This window comes from Maylandia zebra, linkage group LG2, assembly GCF_041146795.1.
Source record: "Maylandia zebra isolate NMK-2024a linkage group LG2, Mzebra_GT3a, whole genome shotgun sequence".
Classification (NCBI taxonomy): Eukaryota; Metazoa; Chordata; class Actinopteri; order Cichliformes; family Cichlidae; genus Maylandia; species Maylandia zebra.
In genome coordinates this window covers 16514563-16542191 of record NC_135168.1, presented here as the reverse complement: position 1 = coordinate 16542191, position 27629 = coordinate 16514563, and the positions used below count along the sequence as shown (strand labels likewise).

The 27629-nt window shown below is 39.7% G+C and overlaps 1 protein-coding gene across 11 annotated transcripts in view; it reads right to left on the bottom strand.

The window, feature by feature from the left end:
* Positions 1 to 27629, bottom strand: part of rapgef2b (Rap guanine nucleotide exchange factor 2b) — a 106732-nt gene that overhangs the window by 55665 nt on the left and 23438 nt on the right. For 10 of the 11 annotated variants that reach the window (XM_024804044.2, XM_076889534.1, XM_076889541.1 and 7 more), the window contains exons 2-4: positions 23862 to 23932; positions 21046 to 21102; positions 11671 to 11754 (exon numbers count right to left, since the gene is read on the bottom strand). In XM_024804044.2, the coding sequence (XP_024659812.2) occupies positions 11671 to 11754; positions 21046 to 21102; positions 23862 to 23932 (212 nt within the window). Of the gene's footprint in view, positions 1 to 13; positions 227 to 11670; positions 11755 to 21045; positions 21103 to 23861; positions 23933 to 27629 lie in introns of those variants that run through there. The other variant, XM_076889555.1, reaches the window with a different exon arrangement.

Here is a 27629-nt window from a genome sequence, read left to right as displayed (position 1 = left end):
TTTGATGACTCACCCCCGACACGCCAATCTGCTCCTAGAGTGACACAGCCACCTGATAAGATGAACCCCTCCTTCTGAAATATCCCTTCTTGTTAGTTCAGAGTAAGCCAAGCAAACATGTTCCAAGTCCCGAGACTTCGCTGTAACTGCGGCATATTGTCCTGTACACAAACCGGCACTGCTGTCGGAGATTTGTGTATGAGAATGGGAGTGTGTGGCTCAAAGTGTAGATCAGCTTCTGTCCAATGGCCCTGCCCCCTTTCTCTCTCTCTGTCTGTCTGTCTCTCTCTCTCGCTCTGTGTAATGTGGTGAGCTGAATACGGCCGCATTCCAGCGTACGACTCACTTCCTGTTATAAAGCACGAGTGAGTGAGATGCTGGACTGTATGTTCCCGTGTGCACGTATAAACAGCGCAAAGTACACTGCTTGTAGAAGTTACTCAATGAAGTCAGTCAACTGAACTCAAATATTCTAATTACAGTGTTTAGATTTATTTTAGACATGAAAAATATAAGACCAACTCACAAGTTGCCTCAATGTCTAGTTGTGTCCTGTGGTTCAAAAGCTCGATTGCTAGTTTCTAAACATTATTTTTAACATTTTTCCTCAGCTTTAAGCTGGAATGATCATTTTACTGTGTTTTCATATAAGCGGCATCATCGCATTTAAAATTTTAAACACCTAAAGCTGGCATTTCCAACAAAGAACTGGAAATATGTTCAGTGTCATGCAATTTAAATTTTCCTTAGCTCACATATAACCTGCAATAACTCCAGAGCTCATCCCGAGGCAAGACCATGCAATGCTCAGAGAATACACAAAAGACCCAAGAATTACATCTCAAACTACAGCCCTGTGTTAGCATGTTAAAATCCATGACAAGCCAAACCAACCACAACAAAAAAACATTATGATGGCTTATATGGTATATATGGAAGGGCAGGAGAAATATTTGTCCCTCTTAAAAAAGTAGCACAGCTTAGGTTTGGTCGACTGGATAGATGAGACCAAAGCGGAGATGTTCGGTCATAATACAAAGCGCCATGTATGGCAAAAACTAAATGTGGCAGGACAAACAACTCACACCAACTGTTGAGCATGGAGGAGGTAGTCTGATGATATGGTCCTGGCTTACAATCACAGGACCTGAGACTACTATAAAAAAAAAGATTTAATCTAATTCAGATGAATTCGGGATTAACCCTGGTTAGGGATGAGAATCAAGAACCAGTTCAGAGTAGTCCAGTTCCTTGGTCAGCAGTGTTGGGAAGGTTACTTTTAAAATGTATTCCATTACAGAATACAGAATACATGCCCCAAAATGTATTCTGTAACGCATTCCGTTACGTTACTCAATGACAGTAACGTATTCTGAATACTTTGGATTACTTAATATTATCATGCTTTTTACAACAACGTGAATGTACTGTTGCTGTGTGATTTATTACTATTACTGAAGGTCCGCGACTCCGAACTGTAGTAAAGGGACCTCTGACTAATACGGCGGGGTCCCTGTCGGCTCGTAGCCGAAAAATAGCTTTACTTTGTTGTCTGGGTCAACTTTTCTTGTGAGAGACAGAGAGAGGCGTTGAAAGGCTGCTCCAACGGAACTTATTGTTTTCGGAGGAAAACACGAACACGGTGTACAGTCGAGTCTTAATAGCTTACTTACAACTGGGCTCGTCAGGCACTCTTCTTGGCTGCAGTGGTTATTATTATATTTACATGCTTCCAGCTCCCGTTTCTCCTCGATGACATCTCGTACCTTTCCACTTCCCTTTTTCTCCCTCCTCGCGCTCACAGACACATAACGTGTATGGCAGTCCATTCTCCCTGCAGCACGGACTACACTGCCCATGATGCTACATTCTTTAGAGCTATGCTTGTAGCATTCTGCCTGTTAGCTTAGCACAACAACAACAACAACAACAACAACAACAACAACAACAACGAAAAGGCGCTCTCTCACCCAGGAAACACACAGTCGCAGAGAGAGAGATAGAGCGTCGCCCTGTAACCATGGGAACCGTAACGCTGCCGCCTGGAACAACAGAACGTAGCTGTCAAACAAAACCCAAACAGTCCTGACCCGCGACAAAATGAAACAGGAAAGTACCGCAGTGTAATCCATTTATTTCAACAAAGTAACTGTATTCTGAATACCACCTTTTTAAACGGTAACTGTAACGGAATACAGTTACTCATATTTTGTATTTTAAATACGTAACGGCGGTACATGTATTCCGTTACTCCCAAACACTGTTGGTCAGTCTGCCTATCGATCCCGTTCATCAGTTCATGCACTCTCGCTACGATCAGCTGGATCGGAGGAGGAAAACAGTGGTGCAGTTTACAGCGTGGATGTAGACATTCCTTTTATTTTACTGCACAAAGATTGGGAGCACGATGGATACTGCTCCAGGACGAAACAACTGCATCATACTGTTAACGCAACTTAGGCTCTTTGCAAGCACCTGCACAGACAAAACAAGTTCGGCTCTTTGCAAGCACCGGTGTTCCAGATCTACTGGCGTTTAGATCAACTGGCGTTGGTCGAACAGATGTGTGGCAGTCTTGCGTTTCAGGAGCTGCTACCGACAAACCAGCAAAAAAACGCCAAATGTGTCATCTGTGACACTTGTGAGGTTGTCTCAAACACACTCCGTCAGTCTTGATGCTGTTGAACAACAAAATGTTTAAAAATGTGGCGAGTTTACCTGGTGATATCCTCATGCGCGACGCGATCGCGAAAACAGCAAACAAGTAACACCACGCCGATGTTGTCCACAGGACAGCAAGAGTAAACGATCGGGAGACTCTTGTCGTCGTTATCGTTCCCCTCGCACGGTTTATTTCTCCGAATTCAGCGTTTTTGCTTCACAACTACAGCGTGCTGTTTACTTTGTGCACTAACATGGAGTCGAGTCAACCAGCGCCACCTCTGGCCAAGTGCCACAGCCTACAGCCAGATCAACCTGTGACACACATCTGCAGCACGTTTGAATCAGTGTCATGCACATTTGTACCTTTCAATTGTGTCTGTTTGTGCGTCATGCAAATAAACCTTTGAAATGAATGAAATGATATCATGTATTTATTATCAGCCTACATTTGTACAAAATGCCAAATGACATACACATAAGAATCACCATCCTGATATCAATACTTTTGCCCATACGAAAAATGTCGTGAACACACTAATATTTCACCAGTGTTGTAACATCACATGTCGTTAGCATAGTCTGCCTGTGTCTTCCCTCTGCAAACAAACATGTTAGAGTTGGTTGTGATATACAGTCTGCATAAGTGTGGTCAATCTAATAAACATTTATAAGGAGATGGCAGTTACTGTGAATGTACAGCAGTTACACAGTGATTAGTAATAAACAGTCAGACAATGACCCTGACAACCTCATTCAATCTTGCAGATTGCACCTTCTGTGGAAAGTGGTACCACACGGTGTGTGTGGACTTCCCCTGTGCAGAAGGCGACTACAAATGTTGTGGGTGCTAAATAAACAGAAAAAATTGATCCCTGTTGTCTTTGCTTACCGATTGTTTTTAGTGTTGACAATCCACATTGCTGGCATTGCATCTTTCAACATGTTTGTGGGCAGATTTGGATGTACCAGGGGTAAGTGCAGCCACTCAGCCTCTACTCACTGTGATCATAGCAGCAGGTGCAGATGTGTCACAAGTTAATCTAGTAGTGGGCTATGGTCATGTGTTAGTGGTGGGAACAGTCATATCCACTCACTCTCACTGGCTGTTTATTACTAATCACTGTGTAACTGCTGTGAATTCACAGTAACTGCCGTCTCCTTACAAATGTTCATTAGATTAACCACACTTATACAGACTGTATATAACTCCAGCCATGTTGATGGATTGCCTATATTGGCTGGAAATATTCATTTTCAGGGAAAAGACACAGACAGACGATGCTTACAGGATGTGATGTGACAACACTAATGAAATATTGATGTGTCATATTTGTCCAAGGCGTATTTCATTGTTATGGAAAAAGAGAATATTAAAATCATGATGACCAATTGGAGTGGTGATTTCTATGACTTTGTGTATATAATTTGGAATTTTGTACAAATGTAGGCTGATAATAAATACATGATATCATTTCATTCTTTCCAAAGGTTTATTTGCATGACGCACAAACAGACACAATTGAAAGGTACAAATGTGCATGACACGAATTCAAACGTGGTGCAGATGTGTCACAGGTTGATCTGGCTGTAGGCTGTGGCACTTGGCCAGAGGTGGCGCTGGTTGACTCGACTCCATGTTAGTGCACAAAGTAAACAGCACGCTGTAGTTGTGAAGCAAAAACGCTGAATTCGGAGAAATAAACCGTGCGAGGGGAACGATAACGACGACAAGAGTCTCCCGATCGTTTACTCTTGCTGTCCTGTGGACAACATCGGCGTGGTGTTACTTGTTTGCTGTTTTCGCGATCGCGTCGCGCATGAGGATATCACCAGGTAAACTCGCCACATTTTTAAACATTTTGTTGTTCAACAGCATCAAGACTGACGGAGTGTGTTTGAGACAACCTCACAAGTGTCACAGATGACACATTTGGCTTTTTTTTGCTGGTTTGTCGGTAGCAGCTACTGAAACGCAAGACTGCCACACATCTGTTCGACCAACGCCAGTTGATCTAAACGCCAGTAGATCTGGAACACCGGCACAGACATAACGCTAACGCTAAGCTAGCCAAGAGCCCAGACTGGTGTTGAATTTGAGTAAATGCTGACCCCAGCCCAGTACCGCGATAAAGTGAGCAGTCATTTGCGGTGAAGCAGCTGCTGAACTTCAACAGGTATCAAACTGATGAGCAGTCAGGCTGTAGTCTGAGTTTCTATCTTTTCATGTTTCTACATTAGAATCATCGTGACGACCACTTTAAAGTCTCTTTGTGCTGGTTTCCATCTTTTATTTGTGTTGTCGGCTTTGTCTTCATACATAAATACTAAGAGATAGATCGCATGTGTCTTCATTAGAATAGGGATTTGTGTTGGTGTGTGGGGCGGGAAGTTTATATTCTTAACTGGTAATTATGAGACCGTAACATCAAAGTAACTTAACGAGTAGTGTAACAAATGTCTTTCTCCCGGGTGTGATTAAGTAATGTACTGTGTTACTTTTAAGAAAAGTGTTCTCTGTAACAACAAACAGAGGGGAAATACCTCCAACATGCACAAACATGTGACAACTCAGCATGAAATGAATTTACATGAATGTAATGACTTTCATATGCTGCTTAGAGATGGTGGTGACTCTCAAAGTGGAGCTAATGTGAATCAATAAGGGAACTGAATTGTTAAGTGATATTGATAATGGAATCGGAATTGCTAATTCTTATCAATCCCCATCTCTTACCTTGAGTGTTCTGTAGTATCAATATGCTAGACACACACACACACACACACACACACACACACACACCTTCACTAGCAAGATAATAACAAACATTCTGGTAGCACAAACAGACTTCATAGCAAGTGATCAATGTTTAACTTGAGGGTTGTTGGGTAAACTCAACCCAACTCGCAGCTTGATGGGGTTTTATTTATTTATTGCATGATTGATGCCAGGTTAATAGTCAGACTACATGTCCCTGGATTTAGAGCAGACTTTCAGTTTGAACAAAAAAATAAAATAAAATAATGAAAAATAAAACCTCCAAGCCAAAGGCAAGATAACCCCGATGATATGATAAGTGTTATTTTGTGGAGTAGTCCTGTTCACATGACTGTGTGAGTTGTATCTAAGAACAACCCCTTAAAAAAAAGAAAAGAATAAACTGAGGACAAAAAAATATTCAGCACAAAATCAAAATTTCATGTCAAAACAAACCAACAGTACTGTTTCACAGTCTGTGGCCTGTCGCTGGCAGGACCTAGAAATGTTTATTTTTAAACATACTATTGCTCTAAAATGAGAAAACAAGACTTACTTGTTTGTCAACAACAACCACCATTAAAATCATACCAGATGAATGAGCACCTAATATTTTAATTAAAATTAAAAAAATAATGAGATGCACAAGCACAGTAACCATTTCTAGTCATGAAATGAATTAATAAAAAACAAACAAACAAAAAAAATCTCTTCAGCCGGCAACTGTTCCACAGAATGGAAATGAACATCAGAGGCGTTGAGAAACATCTGTATTGTGCAACAAGAGAATAAATCATCACTGGATTATTTTGTCATCTACAGTCACAGATGAGTCTGCCTGTCAAGAAACAGTCTTATCGGTACCGGCCTTTTTTTTTCCCAGCAGTTCACAAGATGTGATGATGCAAACATTCCTCTGTTATCAAAAAATGCAATTTTCCCACACGGGATGAATATGTTAGGAGTTGTGGTTTTGGTTTACCCAGTGTAAGAAGTGACTGATGATGAGAAAACAGTTTGGAAGTGGATGAACGAAAGAAGCTTGATAGCAGTATGTTGAAAATGAATGCACACAGCACCGTGGAGGAAGGGAAGTAAAATCGGTCTGGGTTTACTAAAGGGTGTTTCAGGGTGGAAGTCCACAGTTCCATGCAGTTACTAGAAACTATGGCTAAAAATAGTTTAGTGTTGAATGCAGAGTACATGTGAAAATAATGATTGTCTTTAGCCTGTTGTTAACATTTGAAAGTTGCAGATTTGGCACATCTAATTTAAGGAACACACTGGAAAATCTTCTGAAGGAAAATTCATCCCTGAAACCATTAACAGCTCAGTAGTTGAAAAGCTTTTAAAGACACTCGCCTAAAACACAACCATCTCAATAATGGCCCAAAAAATAGATGTGTAACATCTGAAAAATGGCAGCTACAAAAAAAAGTGTTATTCTGTGCAGAGTGATATAGTGGTAGACAACTGTCACAACAGATCACCCGTTCCAAATGTTTTCATCCCATTAAATGGTCATTATCAGTTGTAATCACTTCCATAGATCTCACTAGGAAGCACCATCCTGTGGCTGCTAACAGGCTCGGTAGGCAGTTATCATCTGATCTCATCAGTCATGCACTGAAAGCACATTTTAAATCTGCAATGTAGTCATCACCCTGGTAACCTGCATGTGGCTAACAACGTGAAAGTGTAGATTTCTAATCAAACCATTATCTTATAACCCGAGCCAAGTAGCTTTGGTATCTTAACCTAAACAGACGGTGTGTAAAAGAGAAATAAGTGGCAACTAAAAATGAAAGTAAACAAGTAAACAGTCAGTTAAACTGAAATGCCTTCCTGTCTCTTTGTCATAAATGCTGCTTTTTCCTCTGTCCTGTTTTTGAGAATGTCCATTAATTGGAAAGTTGGTGGTCTAAAACCTCCTTAGGCCAGAGGATACTGTATCCCAAATGGCCTCAATGCATTATGTGAGTTTCTACGATAGAAACACTGAACATAACACAAGCTGCACTCAGTTTAAAGCTCCGGGTGGTCACCAAGGCTCAAGAAGTACTCTGTAACTCTTATTTCATAAAAAAAATGTATTGGCATTTATAATCTCTGCAGAATCATAAATTATACAAGGCTGACTGCCACTTTTAAAACTGACTAAATCAGTAGTGCACTTTGGTCACGGCACGCTAAAGTTAGCCTTCAGTGTACCGTGACTAAACATGTATCTATTTAGGTGATATTTGATTTTGGGTTTACGGCATACAGTTCCAGCTTCTACGATTAATGACTGAGCCATTCATCTCCCCCCTGGATCAGATGTCACTACAGCTACCGGCAGTAAGAGAGCGAGAGAAGCACTGAGAGAATGATGGAGACGTATCAGGTTTTCAACCTTGCTGCTAGTGTAGATATGAACAGCCATTTCTGGGTAGGGCCTGTCTGAAACCCAATTCCACCACATCTTTAAAAGCTTCAGGAAGTCCCACTGGACTCCATTCAGTTACTCGTGCCACAACCAATTTCCCCTCCGAGCCATTTTACCTTCACCATTTGTCCTCTTTATAGACTAGGTGAGGCAGTGTGTCTGGATCTTTTCTTACCACCCAGTGTTTTGCCCCTATAGGAAAACCGTTAATAAGAACAATCCATGTAAAAGACAAGAAAAGAAAAAAAACAAAACAAACAAACAAACAAAAAAAAAAACGACAGAAACGTTCATAATAAGATGATAAGACAAACAAATGCTTTAATACAGAAACTATGACAGTCACGCTTTCTACCAGGAAAACAGGAAGATTTCAGTTAGGTTTACAGCTTTGCATCACATTAAATGATTGTACAGAGTTTCTCTAGCACTGTTACAGGAATACAGCCACAACGCCGCTGTCAGGAAAAAGTCTTATTCTTCTCCTTTTCATTCTTGAACTGAAAATGCAGACTGTCATTCAAAACCTGAGTGAGTTTCATGACCCAGGAGTCCTTGAAACGTTGACTTAGAATGTGCCATTGAATGTGTCATTTTGAAAATGTCTGATTGTCACTGAGGAAATAGGTTCTGCTTCATTTCCCCCAAAACACCTTTTTTTGTTCTTTCTTTTAAATAGAGCCAAGTGGCTTACAATATACTAGGGGGTTAATACAAAAATTTCATTAATGAAATTAGTGTATGAATATAAAAAACTACAACAACCAATGACAGTTGGCCATAATCTAATCAGCCAGTGCAATAGTAAATTACCTTGGTAAATTTAACATTGCATATTTTTCTCTACTTCATTGTTGGCATGAACTGGCTCCTTTTGTATAACTGTTTTCAACACAGTGTATGTGCCGTTTCACTAAGATTAACAAACCTGTGTTAGTCAGGTAGGTAACTTTATATAATTCATGTTTGTCTAACTCTGGGTCTTGATGTAGGCCCACTATCTGAAACAAATGGTCTCAGCTGCATTAAAGCTGCTTTAAACCTTTTATTTTGATTGGGTGCCGCATCCAGAACTGTGCCCCAGAGAAACACATTAAGCCTCAGTCAGGCCTACAGATTGGTTGCTGCCTTCCTGGTAACCACCAGTCATTAGCGAAAGATGTATTTCCTGACTAGTGGTGAGTGGTTGCTGGTGAAGTTGCTGTTGTTGTTGCAAAGAGAATACTGCATCAAAAACCTCTTTGTCAGCATTCTGTTGGTTAGTGGATTGCTGCAGTTACATGGAAGACACTGACTTCCAACAGCAAAACTTGGAAAAGGTGCAAAAAGCGGAAAAGTAGTTTGCTTTCAGAATTAAAGCGTCACATTTCTCCTGCAAAATATCAGTTTCAAAAGCAGCTACTTTTAGTTTGAAGGCTGATGCTCACAGCTTGTGATTTCTTAGTTTTACAGTCAGTTGGCGAATAGTTGGAGTGTATTTTTTTGTTATTAGATAACAAGTCAATATCATCCAGGCAAACTGTAGAAACTTAGATACCTGTGTTTGCTAGGAGATTGCTGGCCAGTCTCTAGGACCGTATGAGTGAGGCCGTACGATATCCATATTTGTATAGAGGAAAGAGAAACCAGCATCTGAAAGTTTTTGTTTAAAGTAGCCTGAGCCTACTTTTTGCCATGTTTAATATGCTGTTGACCAACAAAACACTAGGGGTCATTCTGCTTTCTCACCGATGGAAATGTTACCCTTGGATTAAACTTGGAAGAGTGTGGAGGGTAAAATGATAAAAGAAGCTCACAGACATTTACCTGCTCTATTGTTACATAAGCTCAATCAGACATCACACAGACTTCGTTCTAAGAAGCTTGTCAAGTTTGATCCAACTAATTCAGACTTTTGCATTCTACACGCCCAGCATGTCTACAAAAGTCAGCGCTGTGGTGAATGAACAGCTGTATGTTGCGTGCTCTGTACAATGCAATATTCCCATTTGACTATTGCCAGATTGCCTTCTTTTCATCTAGCTGCTCACATGAATCTCAGCTAGTGGCACTGAAGCACATTCTCGCAGAAACTAAAACCGCTCAACGTGCAGTTGGTGCTTCATATGCATAATTTAGCAGAGAAAACATAAATGTGACAGTCCTGAATAAAGCAGTTGGCTTTATTCTGAACATCTGAGCTAATTATCAACCCCATACAGTCTCACACAGCACAGCGGATCCACCCTCCACAAGCTCCTTTGCAACATATGCTTAGTAAACACTTTCAGGGCCTTCTTCTCCTCTGTGACTGTGGTCAAGCATCAACTTTAATCTGCCAGTACCTTCAGATCCCCTTTCGGCATCTCTCTCTCTCTCTCTCTCTCTCTCACTCACACACACACACACACACACACACACACACACACACACACACACACACACACACACACACACACACTTTCACCTTCGTAAAACTGAAAAGGTTATATTTAAGAGGGGGCTAGCTTTTTGGCACATTTCCGATCAACTCTTCCGTTTTAAATGCATCCCACGTTCGGACAAACCCAAAGAACGACCTCAGTGGACTCCCGCTGTACAGCCGGAACAGTTCTGCTCCACGGCCTAAAGTGACGGCCTCGAGATCAGAGTGGCCGTAGGTGTGTTATGCAAGCCAAATGGATAAAAAGATCATTGTTTTCAAGACGCCTACAGGGATATTTCATGTAACAGATCCACTTGTGAAATCGCAGCTTTTTAACATTTGAGTCTTGGCTTCAGAGGTGGTGAACACTGCTGTGAGAGGGGAACATGAGTCTTAAGTCCTCTGAAGGTGCCATAAATAATTATTTTCAACCCTCTTTAAAAAACTAAAATAATATGCAATATGGTTAAATCAGAAAAAGCAGGAATTATCCAAGAGATAGACTAATGAAATGGTTTGTGTTACTTGAGCTTTTCAACTATTCTAAAATGGTGATGATGATAACGCTTTCTACCCAAGGTTATTGAGCCTACTGTGATACAGGTCAAAAGCTTTAAAAGGACATGACTTATGCTAATCTTTTAATTATGATGAGGAATCCATACAATTTAGTCAAGGTGTCTCTACTTGCAAAGTACAAGTGTTACAGTGTAAGCTACTATAATGTGGTTTTACACAGCTTCAAACCATGCCTATGTATCCCGCTTTTTACCCTATGACAGCTGGGATAGGCTCTAGCTTCCCCTCTATGTAACCCTTAATTGGATAAGTGTATTAGGAATGGACAGATGTACATTCACCTTTTTGCAGTGTTGGTGATATAGTTTGAGAATTTCAGAATGTAAAAATGTATTTTAATAAAAACTGTTTATAATTTTTAAAGGCGACATGTATTTTATTCTCGACCTAGTCACCTAATGTATTTCTCTTGAACTGCAGAGAAGTCATGTTGATGTCCCAGCAACATTCTTGTACATGAGAATTAACCAATTTGCAAAGGTAAATGTTAAAATGACTATCTGTATTAAATAACTGATTTTAAAAAAAGATATAAATTAAAATTAAATAGTTATGCCAAAAACATAAGTAAAATCTGTTTTAGAAACCAAAGGAACAATGATAAAGTTACAATTTTCTTTAGTGAAATCGCATAACTGCATGCAAACATTTGCTGCTGTGCAACATTTTTACAAGCCAATTTTAATAAAAGTTAAGAAGCTGATAAGACAGGAAACAAATCTTGGTGAGAGAGACATTTGTCTCTTTATTTTAAATTGGCTTGGAAGGAAAGCAGATGCTTGCATGTTACTGCCAAAAATCACACCTTCAAACAGCATTCAAAATGGCCGATGATCTTACCTGCTTCTGGGCAGGAACATGGATTCTTTGATGAAAACTGAGCCAGACAACAGGATGTACCAGCAGCTTCCTATGTCATCAGGGCTGAAAGACAGAAAGAGATACATTAGTTCAGAATGTATTAATGGTGATACTTTGACACGAAGCAGCCAAAAATATAATTAAGGTTGATGAACGAAATGAGAATTTTTGTAGATTTGGATAGATGAGCCTATAACTGATGAAAAGAACCCAAAGAAACCCAAAATGCTCTGGGTCTCAATCTGTTATTTGCAGGATGTGTAAAACAAACAGGATCCAAAGGGTCAGCAATTCAACATCCTACTGGCATCGTAAGACACCGCCAGGCATCCTAATGCATCACAGCTATTCTGGCTATTAAAAACAGATTTGCAAGTAAGGTGAAATATTTCATTTGATTTGTTGCTGTGGATAATAAAAAGAAAAAACAATTCTTGACAGAAGTTCCCAAAAGGGCTCCCTGCTTAATCTATGCCACTACATGAGGGGCATGGATTCCATCATCAGTGGGTGTACAAGGCTCTCTGCAGACTTGTATGCACAATAACTACACTACAAGGCCACCAAAAGCACAAAGATCCTCCAGGTAGACTACAGAGTAGTATAATAAGAACAAGTAGTCTTCTGTGGAGTCTGCAGCTATCTTTGTGAATGCCCACAAGGCAGAACACTTCCTGCTTTTACCCTCTACGACAGTAAATTGAAAATGTTTATGTACAAATCAATATATTGATGGAGCTTATTTGCTGTGTCAGTTTACTTATCACCATTTTCTGTGCAGGTACTGTGACTTAATGCATCAGTGATGCAAGACTGCTCGCTGCGCCAAATGATTAATAAAATTACAAAAAATGTAAAAAAGCGAGAAACTGAAAGGAAGGGAGAGAGAGAACTGTGAATGAACTGAAGACTCATTTCTGTCCCCACACAAACAGGAAAATGGGCCTCTGAAATAAACTCACACTGACCTCTGGATGATGCAGCTGATTGTCAAGTCATTTTCCAGGGAAAATGACAGGTAAAAAACAACAACACTAAACATCAAGACTGTGCACTTTTTTCAGCTTTAAGGATTGTGTGGCAGTTCATGTGAACCACAGGCCTTACTAAGGAACATCAAAAGACTCCACTGAGGAGAATTTGCCTACAGATAAACAACTCACTAAATATAATTTTCAGAAATCACATTTGGTACGTCAGTGTTAATAAACTACGCTGCTAATGTTGAAAGGATATCCTCAGATTTTAAAATTCATCAGTTTTGTCTCTGTAATCATCTCGCTTATCCTTGGGTCTTCACAGATACCGCAGGGATTGCGCCGAGATAATCTCAAAAGGCTGAACCTCTATCAGTGGTACATGCAGGATTATCAAAGAGACATACATATTAACCTAATGAGAATGTAAACAAAGAAAGAAAGAACAATAATCATAAATAATAATAATGCTTGCTTTCGTCTATACGCAATCAATTCAATGCAGAGCGCTTCAAGGGGAGTCAACATATATAACTGCTGTGCTGGTGAGATAAAGTATAAGGAAGCAAAATGCTGCTGTACCAGCATAAATTGTGAGTTATGTGTTACTGGATTTAGTTAAGTATAAGCTTATATCAAAACAGATTACACCGGAGACACTGTGCTGCATTTTTCAGGTAATTACAACAGTGATCAGTGAATTTTTTGACTGCTTTGTGAGTCCCAAAAAAAAGCCATCGCTGACAGCCTTGTCAATCAGACGTGTTGGGAAACGCACCTCTGACAGTAAAGAAGCAAAAATCCAGAGAAGGAAATATTCCCGTCACATGTAACACTGATACCAACCTTCAGCAGTATGGGAAATCTGACATGAATCATGAAGTCCTAGCAGTTATGGGCAAAACATGCCAGTACTTGTAAACTGCTGTAATTTATGCTACCATAACTTAATTCACCATAGCAGCTAATGGTTACTTTGTTAGTTAATATCTCTCAGCTGGCCTGGGAACGCCTTAGTGTTCCCCCGGATAAGCTGGAGGAGATGGCTGGGGAGAGGTCTGGCTTCTCTGCGTAGGCTGCTGCCCCCGCGCCCCGGATAAAGCGGAAGAAGATGGATGGATGTTAGTTAATGTTTCCAAATTGATCTGCTAATTACACAATTTAAAGCTGGTTGAACCCCCCTACTTGTTCAGTCTTTTTCCTAGCTGGGTTGTCATGAACTTTAACATATTAACTGTGGCCTGTAGAGTTTAAGATCTACCTCTTGCGTTTTGCGCAGTTTATCAAATAACATTTTAAGAAACCTAACAATCCCATATAAGCACAAGTTTAAGTGACACTGAAGTTTATGCTTCATTAAAAGGCAAAAAACGTAATTCTCTTTGCTATGAATGCACAAAATGATCTTAACAGCAGGCTAAAATAAATGCTTCTCTATATGACGCCTGCCTCCACCAGTCTGTTTATTAGTCTGTACTTTAAAATGTCACCGTCTCACAGAAGCTGAACGTCTGCAGAAATCAAATCTCTTACTTGAAGTTTCTCTGGTGTTAATAAGACATCAGCTTGAGTTATTATTTCTGAGCATAATCCTGGTTCAAGTAAGACGTTTTAATTGGCAAGATAATGGAAATTAATAACCAGTCACATCTGCAAGGTGGGACTGGTTTTTACTAACAGAAAGGTAAAAGATGGGTGCCCTTATTATACATCTTGTTCTTCACAGAAATGTATATCCACACCCACCATCACTGTGCTGACTGAGTTTTTTCCCCTTTTAATCAAAGGGAACAAAGTCTTGCCCCTCCTTCCTCCTCTCCACATTTTCCTTGCACAACTAATGAGGCTGCAGACAGCACACCCTACTGACACACAGCAAATTCTTCCTCCACAATCATCCCTTCTCTTTTCCCCCCTTTTCTCCACTGATCTCCATCTGGTTCCCTGCAGACTCGTTCAGTCCTTTATATGGTTCTTCTTTACATTTGGATACGACACGAAATGAAATGTTCAATTATTAATTGCCGGTATGTAGGGAGGGAAGCGAGGGAAGCACCTCACATGGCTGAGAAGTAGGAGGAGAAGATACAACACCAAAAAAGTAGGAGATAGAAGACTCTTATGTGGAGCGACAGCTTGACTGAACTGGGTCATGAGTACTGGAAGCGGTAGTCAAATGCTAAGCATCATCCACCAAAACCCTCACAGGGAAACCTTTAACAGTGGGGGATCTGGTTGATCGCCATGGAGGCAGCAGCAGGGGTAAAATGGGGACAAAATTTTAGGACAGATTTTCACAAAATTAGGTTTGACTTTTACAAACTGTTTCATTAAAGAATAATTGCCTTTTGCAAATAGTAAAGGGAATCATAGTTGGCTCTTAGAAAAAATATTTTACAGGCTCAAAAATTCACGGTTTAACTGTTCTGAACATTATGCTTTGGGGGTTTTCCCGTTTTCCTAGTGTGCTACAGATTTTTTATAAAAGAGTTACTAAGCCCAAAGTCCACACCAACATTTCAGTACATTTCTTTTATTAGATGGTCTGACTTTATAACACACATTACAGTTGTCAAAAAAAGTCTTTACATTTCTGCAAGTGTAGTTTTTGACTTTCATTAAATTAACTGCAAATGCAAGTCTTTCTATGCAACAGAATATTGTAAAATAAATGCATAAAAAAGGCCAATTTTCGATATATATTATTGCACATATTATTACAACACACACACAAACAAACAATCAGGAGTTTCAAAACACTAGAAGTGTTTCTACACTCGCATTGAGGGACATATAAGCAACTCTGACTATTTTAACTTGTCATGCTGCTTTCACCATGGACTCGGGAGACTGGCAGTCTCACAATGTTGTGTTGATATTTTGAAATAAAGCATTCAAAGTTTTCAACTGTCCAACAAACACAAAATTAAAAAGAAAAAGAAAAAAAAAAAAGGTCAGGAGACGACAGAGTCTACTGGTTAATGTCCAGCGCTTAAAACTTTTGACCAAACTACTTTTTTTTGCATAACTCCAAAATATTTCCTTTCAACACAGGATATAACAAAAAAAAGAAAAAAAAATCTTATTCTAAAAATAAACATCCATCTGTCATTTTTCTGTCATTAAAAAGCAGCTCTACCAGATACTTAGCAAATGACTAACGTCTCCATGTCACTGCCACACAAGCTGAACAGAATTTACTGGAATGAATAATTATATAAGCTGACTGGTCGCTGTGATGAGTTTTTCAGCTCTTTCTCCCAGAGTTTTCCTTCATCTACCTTCCCATGACGCCGTTTATGAAGGAAAGCAGCTTCACGCTGTCACATGGAACAGGAGCTGCCTGTGAGGGCAACTTTCCGACAGCTGCTCCCTCTGAACCTTAGCCAGGGGTTAAAATATCAGTCTGTTAAGTGTTCTTCTTTAATATTGTCAGAATATATTGGATAAAATGTGCTTTCTCCTCGACAGAAATAAGTTGCTTCAGCAAATCATTTTTAAAAACACTAATTAAAACAAAAAAATAATTCATTGATTTACAAAAAAAGAAAAAAAGACCTCAGTTCATTATGACAAACATTATCTGCTTTTTTACAATTACTGTCCATTCAAAGTCCCAAGGCAATTTTAATTTGTCCAACCAAAAACAAAATAAAACGCAAAAATTGCACAGGATCAGAAGTTAATGTGAAACCACATTAATGGCTTCAAAAATATATATATAATAATATAATGCTTGTTTTAATGGTACTGTAGTTGTGTTAATTTGTGTAGGTATTTGCCTACAGAGGGGAGATTTCAACCTAGACTATGTTCACCATTGCAGTTCTCCAAAAAACCTACCAGCGCATAACTCAACTATACCGCTCGAATGCTGCCTGGTTGGCAAGTGGGTCAGACCGGGGAAGGGAGTGACAGCAGTGATGACTAGTAACAGGAGAGGTATCACACACACACACACACACACACACACACACACACAAAAAACCCTGAACTTCAGCTCTTTGCATGTTATAACTCTGCTCTTCTCCACAGTGGCTAAAGGACCGACAACAGCACAACCAAAGTAGCCCATAAACCAGCTGTTCTTTAGTCACTGCCTCTATCTGGCAACCAATGCTCTCTGCAGATAGCTCCCTGTGGTCTGCAACGCACAATGCCCTGCAAATAAATACAGTTGGATTTTTCACTCAGCAGAGGGTCAAAAGTCAAGGGTTTCATTTATAGAGCTGACATGGAAGAGGTTAAAGACCAGCCAGATGATGCTAACCCTCTTCACCAGCCAATGTGCCAGGTCAGCCACCATCGAGGGTTTAGCACTTTAATCTTCGGATGGTAAATCCAGAGAGGTTCAGATTTGCAGAATGCAGGATGCGATGTTTTCATGTGATACCGAATGTGTCTTTATGAGTGTGCAGCCCAAGGCAGTACTTTTTAAAACTATCACCCTTATCATCCAATCGTTACTGCAGGCCTGCCAACAGCCATGCAGGGCCTGCAAAGTTATAAGCGTGGAAGTCATTACAAAGGTCACTTCAGCAGGACTGCATGTTTGCTGAACAGAAATAAATATACAAATAGACAGCTGGGATTCAGTTCTATGTAAAATGTCCTTTTGAGGCAGTCAACTTTAGCGCCAACTAAAAAAAATGCATAAATACATAAATAAAGTCTCCTAAATGTCTTGGAAATTATTCTGACATTTGATTAATTGTCACTGTAGACCAACTTTAAATGCGGTTTACATTTTTTTAAACTAATTTCTTTAGTATTGCAATGCTTTACACTATATGTGGTTTTCTGGGATACAACTTAATATTGATACTATCAAAATTTAATTTCCCCATTAACTTTTAGAGCCCTCACTTTGCAGCCTATTATTGCCACTGTTATAAACAGATGAGGAGAGAAAGAGACTGGTAAAAGCTTGTGTTTTCAGTATAGCAGGCTGATTAAAACCCTGCAGAGAAAGCTCAGTCTGATCGTCTGCTGTTTAATACACAGCTCTTATAAGGGAGAGCATTGACCATTTTTTATAGGTTAATACAGCTTGGCACGCATATACAAATACATGCAAACACACAGCTGTACACAGACACAACCAGAAACACTGGCGTAAGCGTGCACAGTTGTGCAAATCAAATGAGGCAATTTCCCAAAAACAAAATAGCATGCTGCGTTTCTGTGCTTTAGCTCAGGGGTAAATTAGCACACTACCTGCAGTTATGCTCTCCGCTTTGTTTGTGACCACACCAAGGAGCTAGTGCTGAAAATGACAGTTTCATGTGAAATTTTATCCACATTTTTTTTTCATTGTTTTCATTTTCATAAAGATGTTTGACAACACTGAAACCATAGAGAAAGACAGCAGCTCAAGAGCTTCTTTCCCAGTTCAGTGAGAAAATACTGTATTAATGTACTTTAAAGGTCCTATCTGACAACCAACATTCAGTAGACTTTAAAATCCACACTAATTTTGTAATTTATGTCACCACCACCACTTAAAGTGCCTACTCATACTCAACCGCAGATTTATGTTATGTTAACAGTTTTATGTTAACAGTTTTAACATAACCTCACAACCAACAAAGCACATAACAGTACAGTTACCTGCAAAGGCCTACACAAAGACAAAAGTAAGGAATTCAAAATGTACAAGACATTTCATTTTCAGCAACACTTCAAACTATTTTAGACAATTATTGCTATTTAAATAGCATTAGCACTACTGCAACCTCTATACTGTCAGTCCAGTCAGAGAATGTGTTAACCACACATTACTAGTAATAATAATAATTTGGTTTTTCTGAAGCAATAAAAAGCAGTCAGGTTTAACATTTATTAATGATGACTTGGCAAACAGTTACTGTAAGGGGCTATGATGACATTAAAAATACATTTTAACAACTTAGGTTAAAAGTGAACGAGCTAATTAACTGCTTATGTCAATATAAAGTTACATATATTATACTTGAAAGCTATATTTGAAAGCTGCGTTTTCATCTGAAAACGCTCCTGTCATGGTCCTGGGCCATGTGGGCCCAGTATTCTTAGTTTTCATGTATTTTTGTATTTTGTTCTTTATTTAGGCCATGCTTCCTGGGTTGATCTGTTACGTTGTTCCTTATGTGTTTTCCCGTTGTGACTCTCACCCCCTGTGTGCCCCTCTGTGTATCTGAGCCCTCGTCCCTCCTTATGTTTTATTCCATGTTCCCCCAGCCCGTTATGTCTGTGTTTTCCCCGTGCTCTCTCTCCTCCTGTCTGAACCTCTGTGCACTTCCTGTTTACTTTGTGACTCTCACGCCTGTACATGTCATGTTCAGTTCACCCCGCCCTGTCTCGTTATGATTATCAGCGTCACCTGTGTTCCCCGTGTGTTCAAACTTTCCTCGTTTACCCTCTGTGTATTTCTGTCTGCGTCTCCCTCTGTTCGGCGTCGCGTTCTCCCTCATGCCGTGTGTGGTTCTCCCCGTGTCTTCCGGTATATGTTACTTTAGCTTTTCCCAGTTTAGTGTAGTTTTGCATTGCTTTTGTATCATCGTTATTGTTTATCACCTGTCAGCAATAAAGCTGCATTTTGAGTTTATCCCCCGTGTCTGTGAGTTTGCAATTTGGGTCCTCATCCTGCCTGCCACACGGCCGAATCATGACAGCTCCGCATTACACTATCGTTTTCAGTCGTTTTCACAGAGTTGTGCGTCCACATCGAAATGGCCGAAAACGTTCCAGCGCTGCGCATGTGTGAAACGCAAGACGATTCGACCTGCCTCATTTCTGTCTGCCGTTTATTTACTTTTCAGGACTTTGAAACATCGCGGCAAAATGTTGAGGAAAAGCACCGAGTTTTTGAAATGGACTAACAATGAGGTGGCGTTGTTGCTGCGAGTAACACAAAAGTACAAAGTTGCAAAAGCGATTGAGAGTTAAAGAATTTGAAGAAAAGCTATCTGGAGCATGTACAAACTGATATTCATCTTTTTTAGGGCTGTCAAAATTGAGAGGAATCAAAACAACCGCTGTATAATGCCCTCTGCTATCTTTGTTTATTTGGTCACATGACTGCATCACATGACTAAAATATGTCATCGTTTTAGAAAGTCTGCGTTTTCGTGTGTCCACACTGCGACGGGACAGCTGCGTTTTTCCTTGAGGAGTGTTTCTGAGTGTGTGTACAGTAAGTGTTGTGGGGCACCTAAAGGAATCTTGCTGAAGCTGGACTGTACTGTGGCCACCATTTAGTCTGCATTCCTATTGTTTAATCAGCTCCCCCACTGCCAAGTGGGCTTCTAATGAGGTGTTGACTCTTCCACACCATCCATCAACACACACAAACACATACACACACGCACGCACACGGGGGATACGAAGGCAGGAAAAGGGATGTTGTCCCCTCTGTAGCCCCCCGAGACACTGACAGAGTTAATTAACTGTCTTAATTCTCACTCTGGGTGTTTGGAAGACTTAGATACGTGACAGCAGTCAAACACTGTGTGTGTTTTGTGCTTACCACAGTTGTGCCAGCTTTTTCAAAATGGATCCAACACACACACACGCACTCTCTGAAAGCTGTCAATGCAGCTTTCTGATCACATTAACCCTCCAAACAGATAGCTCACAGGAGGAAGCATGTAAGCATCACCACTAGTGCCTTGCTGGCTCTCTCCAAACTGAAGAAAATGCTTTTAAGAGCTATTCCAGCTTTTGTTGACAATTTAGATCAGTCACTTATTGAATCGCACTGAAATATGACTGGATATAATTTCTATGTTCGCTATCCTTCAGTTGTGCTATAGAGTGATCTGCCTCATACTGCTTCTGCACTTTAATGACATTTATTTTTATTAAGTCACCGGGGTTACTCTTCTGTACGCAGTTGGCATGTTTCTTCCCATCAATAACACCGATTTGTATCCTGAAGCAAAGGGTGCTTTGATTACAAAGAACTGAAAATACTGTTACTTTGAGCGGCTGTAGCTCAGGTGGCAGAGCAGGTCAGCCACTAATCAGAAGGTCGGTGGTTCGATCCCAGGCTGCCTCCTGGCTGCATGCCAAATATCCCTGGGCAAGATACTAACCCCATGTTTGCCTACTGGTGGTGGTCAGAGGGCCCGGTGGCGCCAGTGTCCGGCAGCCTCGCCTCTGTCGGTACGCCCCAGGGCAGCTGTGGCTACAATGTAGCTTGCCATCGCCAGTGTGTGAATGTGTGTGTGAATGGGTGAATGACTGAATGTAGTGTGAAGCGCTTTGGGGTCCTTAGGGACTAGAAAAGCGCTATACAAATACAGGCCATTTACCATTTACCCATCGGTTTTTTGCTTTGTTCATGCGGCTCTGGACAAATATTATGAATACCCAAGCAGACAGAGACAGTACTTACTAGTATAGCACTTCATTGGCCTCATGTCTCTCATAACGCACCGTCTCACACATGATCCTGCAGAGAGAGAGAGAGGAAACAGAGGGAAGAAAGAATCACAGTTAGGCCTCATATTTGTGTTTGAGTGAATTTATGATCAAATGTTATCAATGTTATGTTATTATAAATCTATAACTAGCAAATTTCTGCATATCCTAGAGTCACCTTTAGCAACAGTCACTGACAGTCAGAAAGCCTGCTGCTGATTATAATTAAAATTTAGAGTGCTGGGACTTATAAAGAGTTGCAAGGTTGTCCATGTTAACTGGTTCACAGCGTATGGTTCTGGTTGTTGCAGTGCATTATGGTCTATAGAGGCTTTTGCTGATAGGTGAAGTGAGTTGCTTTTGCCTCATTATTTTCTAATTTTTCTTGGTTAAATTACACTTGGTATATAACCGTTATGACAAATCTTCTTTTCTAGGCAGATCTACAACATAAAGACTACAGTCCTTGTTCCTTATAAAATATGGTGAGCTTTATCCTCAAACTGCAGAGAAACATTTGTTTATGTCAGGGCATTGAATTTGCTGAAAATTAAAGCTTTACAAATCTCCTTTTTTATTTGGGTATGCTTTATAGTATTTTAACGTATTGATCACCAATTACATAATTGTTACTTCTAAACTTAATTCAGTAAAATATTTACATTTGCATCTGGAAGATTCCTTTCTAAAGAGGTAGGTTTTACGCATCTACGTTTAAGCTAAGCCACTGCAGTGATTTACTTTCTTACTTAACAAAAGCAGAGTGAGTATGTATTGGTATGTCCTCTAAAATAAAGCACACATTGACTATGTGGTCCCACTGCACCACTGGTTAAATGGTCTTTTTCTCAATTTTTACCCAGTTGTACTTTTACACATTTATTTATTAATTTTTTTTAACAGTGTCAAACATGATCTGCATGTCTTATGCACGATTTATAGTCCAAGTGGATGTCTGTAGCAAATATGAAGGAATTCCCTGAAGGAATTCTGATATATCCAGCTTCTGGGCCTGGGAAGAACAGACAGTCTGGCATTCTTGTTGCCTGTACAGAGGCAAAAAAATATATTTGATAATATTATAATCTGTAAACATAACTCTGCCCTGAAAAATCCAGCCTCACAGCTTCTTGTATTCTTTTTGTGCAGCAAGTTTTTTTTATAACTTTATATATATTTCATTTTTTATGTTCTAAATTCTGGAATCGAAACATTTTCACTTTAAGTCCATTCATGTCAGGCTTTCCCCAGATGCCTGTATAGAGAAGACAAACGCTCTTCAACAGTACATGCAAACCACTGTAGTAAACAGTAACTGATCAAAACACAAGCGCTTTCAAAAACAGCTGCGGGTGGACAGCATGTTGTAGCCTCTTTATACAAAGACCTAAAAACAATCCCAGCTCAAGAAAAACAAGTTACTGTGAAAAAGGATCACAGAAGAAAAACAACACATTCCTCCCAAAATGTTCAGACAACAGAAGTATAATATAATCCCATCGTTAGTGGGATGTCTGGCTAGAAGCTTTTTTTTCCTTTTCTTTTTTTTTAAAGTTACTGAAACTGAAGTTGGCAAAAGGGGTTAGTCTGTGGGACTACGGGGACATTCCTTTTCTGTACGATCCAAAACAAGGAGGAGGGAGAGGGGTTAGTGCTGGAGGCCTCTGAGGGGTCACACAGTGGAATGTTCTAGCTCGCGGGTCATGCACCGCCACATTGTTCCCTTGCTAGTATAATCCACATGTATGCACACGAGGCATGCTGGGAACAGACTTCTGACATGCAGTGTTTGGAAAGTGTGTGCCAGGCAGAGAAGATGGAGGAGCCAAAGGCAAACTGACGCATGAATAGTAGAGCAGGGAGGGCTCATTGCTTCAAGGTTTAAGCAGAGAGTATGGCCTCACGGGGACCCGGTCAGGTATAGGTACAGATTATTAGGGGAAAAGTGCAACAATGACTTCGCTTTAGTCATTTAGTCAGTTTACAGTTTAGTCATAGCAGATATTTTAGATGCTGGCTAAAGTTTCAAACAGATTTATACAACTGGGAAGAGAAAAAATTACTTCTGCAGTTTTAGAAGCTTGACATGGATAAGTGGTATTGAGGCTGGTAATGGTGGCAGGTATCATTTATTTTTATCTGGAGGAGAAAAGTCCTTTTATTTGTTCTCTTGAGAAGACAGAGGAGCCAAAATGGCTCATTTCAGCTGGTGCACCAACTCAAACCATCGAGATCTATCATAAAATAAGCTGTATGTCAAAAACTGAAAATAAGAAAAGCAGGTCAACTTTAAAGAAATATTACAAAATACATTCTTGACTGAAATGAGAAGCTCACTAAAATGTAGTGATATTTATGTCCATTTGTTAAAAATGACGTTCCAGCCAGTTAATATATGAAGAATGAACATATGTTATTCTGTGTTATGAAGAAAGACTCAAAGGTCCAGAAGTACTTAAAACTGAATAATAAATATGCTGGTTTAAGATGCTAGAGACCGACCATATATTATAGTAATAACTGCACTTGTAAATTATAGTCTAAAAAATAAATTCCAATAAGTATGCTGCTGGACGGTACACTGGCTCCTGGATTACAAAAAAATAGAAGTAGCTCAATAGCATACAGCATAGCTAGTGGTTGAATGTTAATTTTCCCACCCCTGACAACAATGCAGCATACACTGAGGAGTTGTCACCACGCATTCATTTGAATTTTAAATTCATGCAATGGGAATATCAAGCTTCAGGAAATGTTAATCAAGTACAGGGGAGGTGTGCAGAGACTCACCTCAACTGGTGCTCTCGCAGGTTGGATAAGGCCTCCATCCCATGGAGATAAGAGTAGACGATCTCCAGGTCCTGAAAAAGAAGAACATACATATTTTAGCTTATTGATCAGAGAAGTGATCGATAGAAAATTAACTGGCAGTAGCCACACCAAACAAACAGTTTCTACTCATAGCTCCGCTAACTTCAACTCTAAGTTGTCCAGGGTTTGGACCAGTGCTCAGATAAAATATGACTTAATGTCTCTTTGCACTCTGGAAGTTGATTAATTACAATTTAGCGTTTAATGCATGAAAATGTGAAATAATGTGAAAATAAAATGGTAGTTGCAGCTCTAGCTTCAAAGTGATGGCACAAAAGGGTCGTTCATCTTCGTCATCGGTCCATTCAGCCATCCTTTTCTTAATAACCCCCCTCTTCCTATTTTCCATTTTGTCTGTAAAATATTACAAAATTATGAGAAATGCTCAAAACTGTTTCCAAAAGTGACAGTCAATGTCTGTTATATCAAGAAAATAATCCAGAAGTCAAAGAAGCTTTTACTGTATAAAACACAGAAAACCAAAAGATTATTGAAACAATGGAACCTGTAAATTATTGATTTCCTTCTTTAACAAAGGCTTTAAAAGCTCAGGCCACACTGATTGCTTAAAAAGAAGCCCTTACTCAATATTCAAATCAACCAACCGCAACATTACTTATTTTTTTAACTGAATAAAATTGAAACAGATTTAGATACAACAAAATTATTCACCATTATTCACTTTCAAGTTGAAATTTCAAGGTAAATTCAGACCTTTTTAAGGAAAGTAAGACAAAAAATTGTATTGTTTGGTTAAGTTTAAGAACATTATTGTTATGTAAATTGGCTAGTGAGGCTAGCGAAGCCTCCTTTGTTATCCTCATCCACAGGATTCCTCTCAGTATATTACAAGCCTGGCAGGCCACAGGACAAATCGTCATAACTGCTTTTTCACACATATAAAGAACATGAAAAGGGAATTTTTGATGTGTAAAGCACAGCCTCAATGATGCACTCCCAGTGCACAATCTAAAATGTGTACAGAGGGACAAAACAACAGCATTGTGTGCTGGAAAAATCTCACAGTGGTGAGACTAAAGACATTTGAGACTCATCCAAAATGAATTTGAATTTTCTATGGCCTTTTATTAGTAAATGCATACTTTGAGACATTTTAAGACTTTTTAAGAGCCCATAGACACCCTATTAAAATGCTGATCATTGATGCTGCAGCAGACAAACAGGGTACTTGAATGGCAGACAACATTTCACACGGGCAGTGACATTGACTTGCATAAGCGAACACTGGAATAGAAAGCAATAAAGCACCTCACATAGGAAAAAAAATGATAAAAAGAGCTCCACTGAATAACTATAAACTCCCAATTCAATTACTTCATTAATTGACCCAGTGACTGACTCTCAGATTGTCTGGCATGAGTCCAAGCCAGAGGTGAAACAAAGTGGCCCTCACTGAGAGCTGGCAGGCTGCACAGCTACTCCACTGTCTACTGGCACACACTGGGGCACGGACTGTGAGTGCGTTTGTGGTGCATTGCTGGTCGAAGCCACTGGGAAGCCTTTGTCGGCGGCAACTGGAGGTGGATATGCCGACAGCAGAGTGACGGGATAACAGAGAGCCTGTGTTAAGACCCGGCCAGACACACAAACACGCGCATGAAGCGACACAGAATGGACACACTGTGTCTGGGTTATGTTTCTGAGAGCAACAACGATCAGCTTATTGAAAATTTTATGAAATACTGGTCACAAATACTGAATGACACAGTTTGTGCTGAATTGGTGTCACAAAATGTGTCAGCAGAGGAGGAGGGGAGCGTCAGAGGAGCCTCAGTGTTACAAGCCTTTGTATAAACATTTCTTTTGTTTCAAGTGAGTAATTTTAGCATTTTTACCATCAAAACTATAAGCAAAATATAGAAACTAGAGTAGTTTGGCCCAAAGCTGGGCTACTAGGTAGAGTTAAGTTGGAGCAAAAATTTACAAAAATAAAAAATAAAATAAAAAATGTATAGCAATAAAAAACAAAAAAACATCCATCCATCTTCCTCCATTTATCCGGGGCCAGCAGCCTAAGCAAAGAAGCCCAGACCTCCCTATCCCTAGCCACCTCTCCTCCAGCTTCTCTGGGGGAAAACAGCCATATGGGAGGGGCTTGGATGGGGCCGTGAAAAAAAAACAAAAAAAAACACACACAAAAAAAAAAAAAAACATAGGTAAGCAAAAGAAATGGGGGGAAAAGGAGTAATTAAACTCTAAAAAGGAAAAAGAGTCAAAATGTTCTGCTTTTTAATCCATTTATTAAGTTCCAAGTTAAGCAGCTGATCCCGAAAAGATCCAACTCTCAGCTAAGAGAAAGTGAGGTTAAGCCTGCAATCTTTACTTACAGTGATTCCCCAGCGCTGTCAATAAATATTCAGGCTTTCATGAAACACCACATATATATCAAGTCAGCCCCAAACTGTTTTTAAAATTTGGGTTTGGTCTTCATAGAACGGACACAAACAGAAACTCGATTTACCCTGAGGGTTGCCTAGCCCTATTACATCACACTGATATCCCCGCTAACCAAATCCTTATGTTCACTGTGTCTGTGGTCAGAAACACAATGAACAGGAGTCACGGCATAATGATCAGACGTCTACTGCCACCTACTGGCTGGAAGGAGAACCACAACTTTGATTCACCAGGTTCACCGAGGGCACAAAGGTACACCCTCATTCAAATAACACAAATCCGCACTTACTTAGTTACTGAAGATAATAAAAGTATTTTCTGAATTTGGCCTAAACCAAAACAAATTTTTATGAAAAAAATAATTCAAATCTTCCCAAACTGCACATCCTTGTCAGCCAAACTCATCCTATGCGCTACCTGCACAGCACAAAAGCAGCAACACTAAAGACATTTCTTTACATTACGTTAAAGAAAACTCTAGTTTTCTTATACAGCCTTTTGTTGCAAATTCTGTAACATTGGGTGTGTGCATGACCTTCTGACACATTAGGTCATTATATTTATAATGCATGTTGGTGGCTTTGCAATGGTAAAAGCACAAACCCCGCAACAGCAACATCGCCACTACAAATACCTCTAAACAGGAACTTGGTTGCATTGTTTGCATTATTATCTTGGTTTGGGGAACATTTAGCATATACTGGGTTAATAAAAAATAAAATACTAATAATAACTGCTCTAACTTAAGCATAGACACAGAATTCAAACCAAAAGACACCACTAGATGGCAGGGTTGCAGGGTTTTCTTAAACCTCCTTTTTACAGTGACATAACCGTGAATAAAACAGCGCCACTGAAACACCGCCTAGCAGAAAGAAATATGCAGAACCATCAATTGTGGCTTCAGTCTCAAATATTTTAGATTGACCGTATGGAAAGAATGTAATGGACCCCATCTTTTCCACTCCCTGAGCCTTACATTTTCCGGTTGGATTTTCTTTCTAATACTGGTCTCTATTTACACTGAGCCAAACACGATCACCACAAAGTACACAGGAAAATGATAAATGAAAGTTTCAGAGTGTGGACCATGGCATCAAATTTAAACCAAACGGTGCTTTTTAATAAAATTCATTTGTTTTATTTCACTATTTGAAGCCTTTGCACAGACTTGTAAAAGCTGATTTTATTATCATCCTTTCTCCTAGATCCAAAATCAAAATGAAGGCCCTTTGATATAAACTTTCATCATTTAGGTGATGCTTGCTT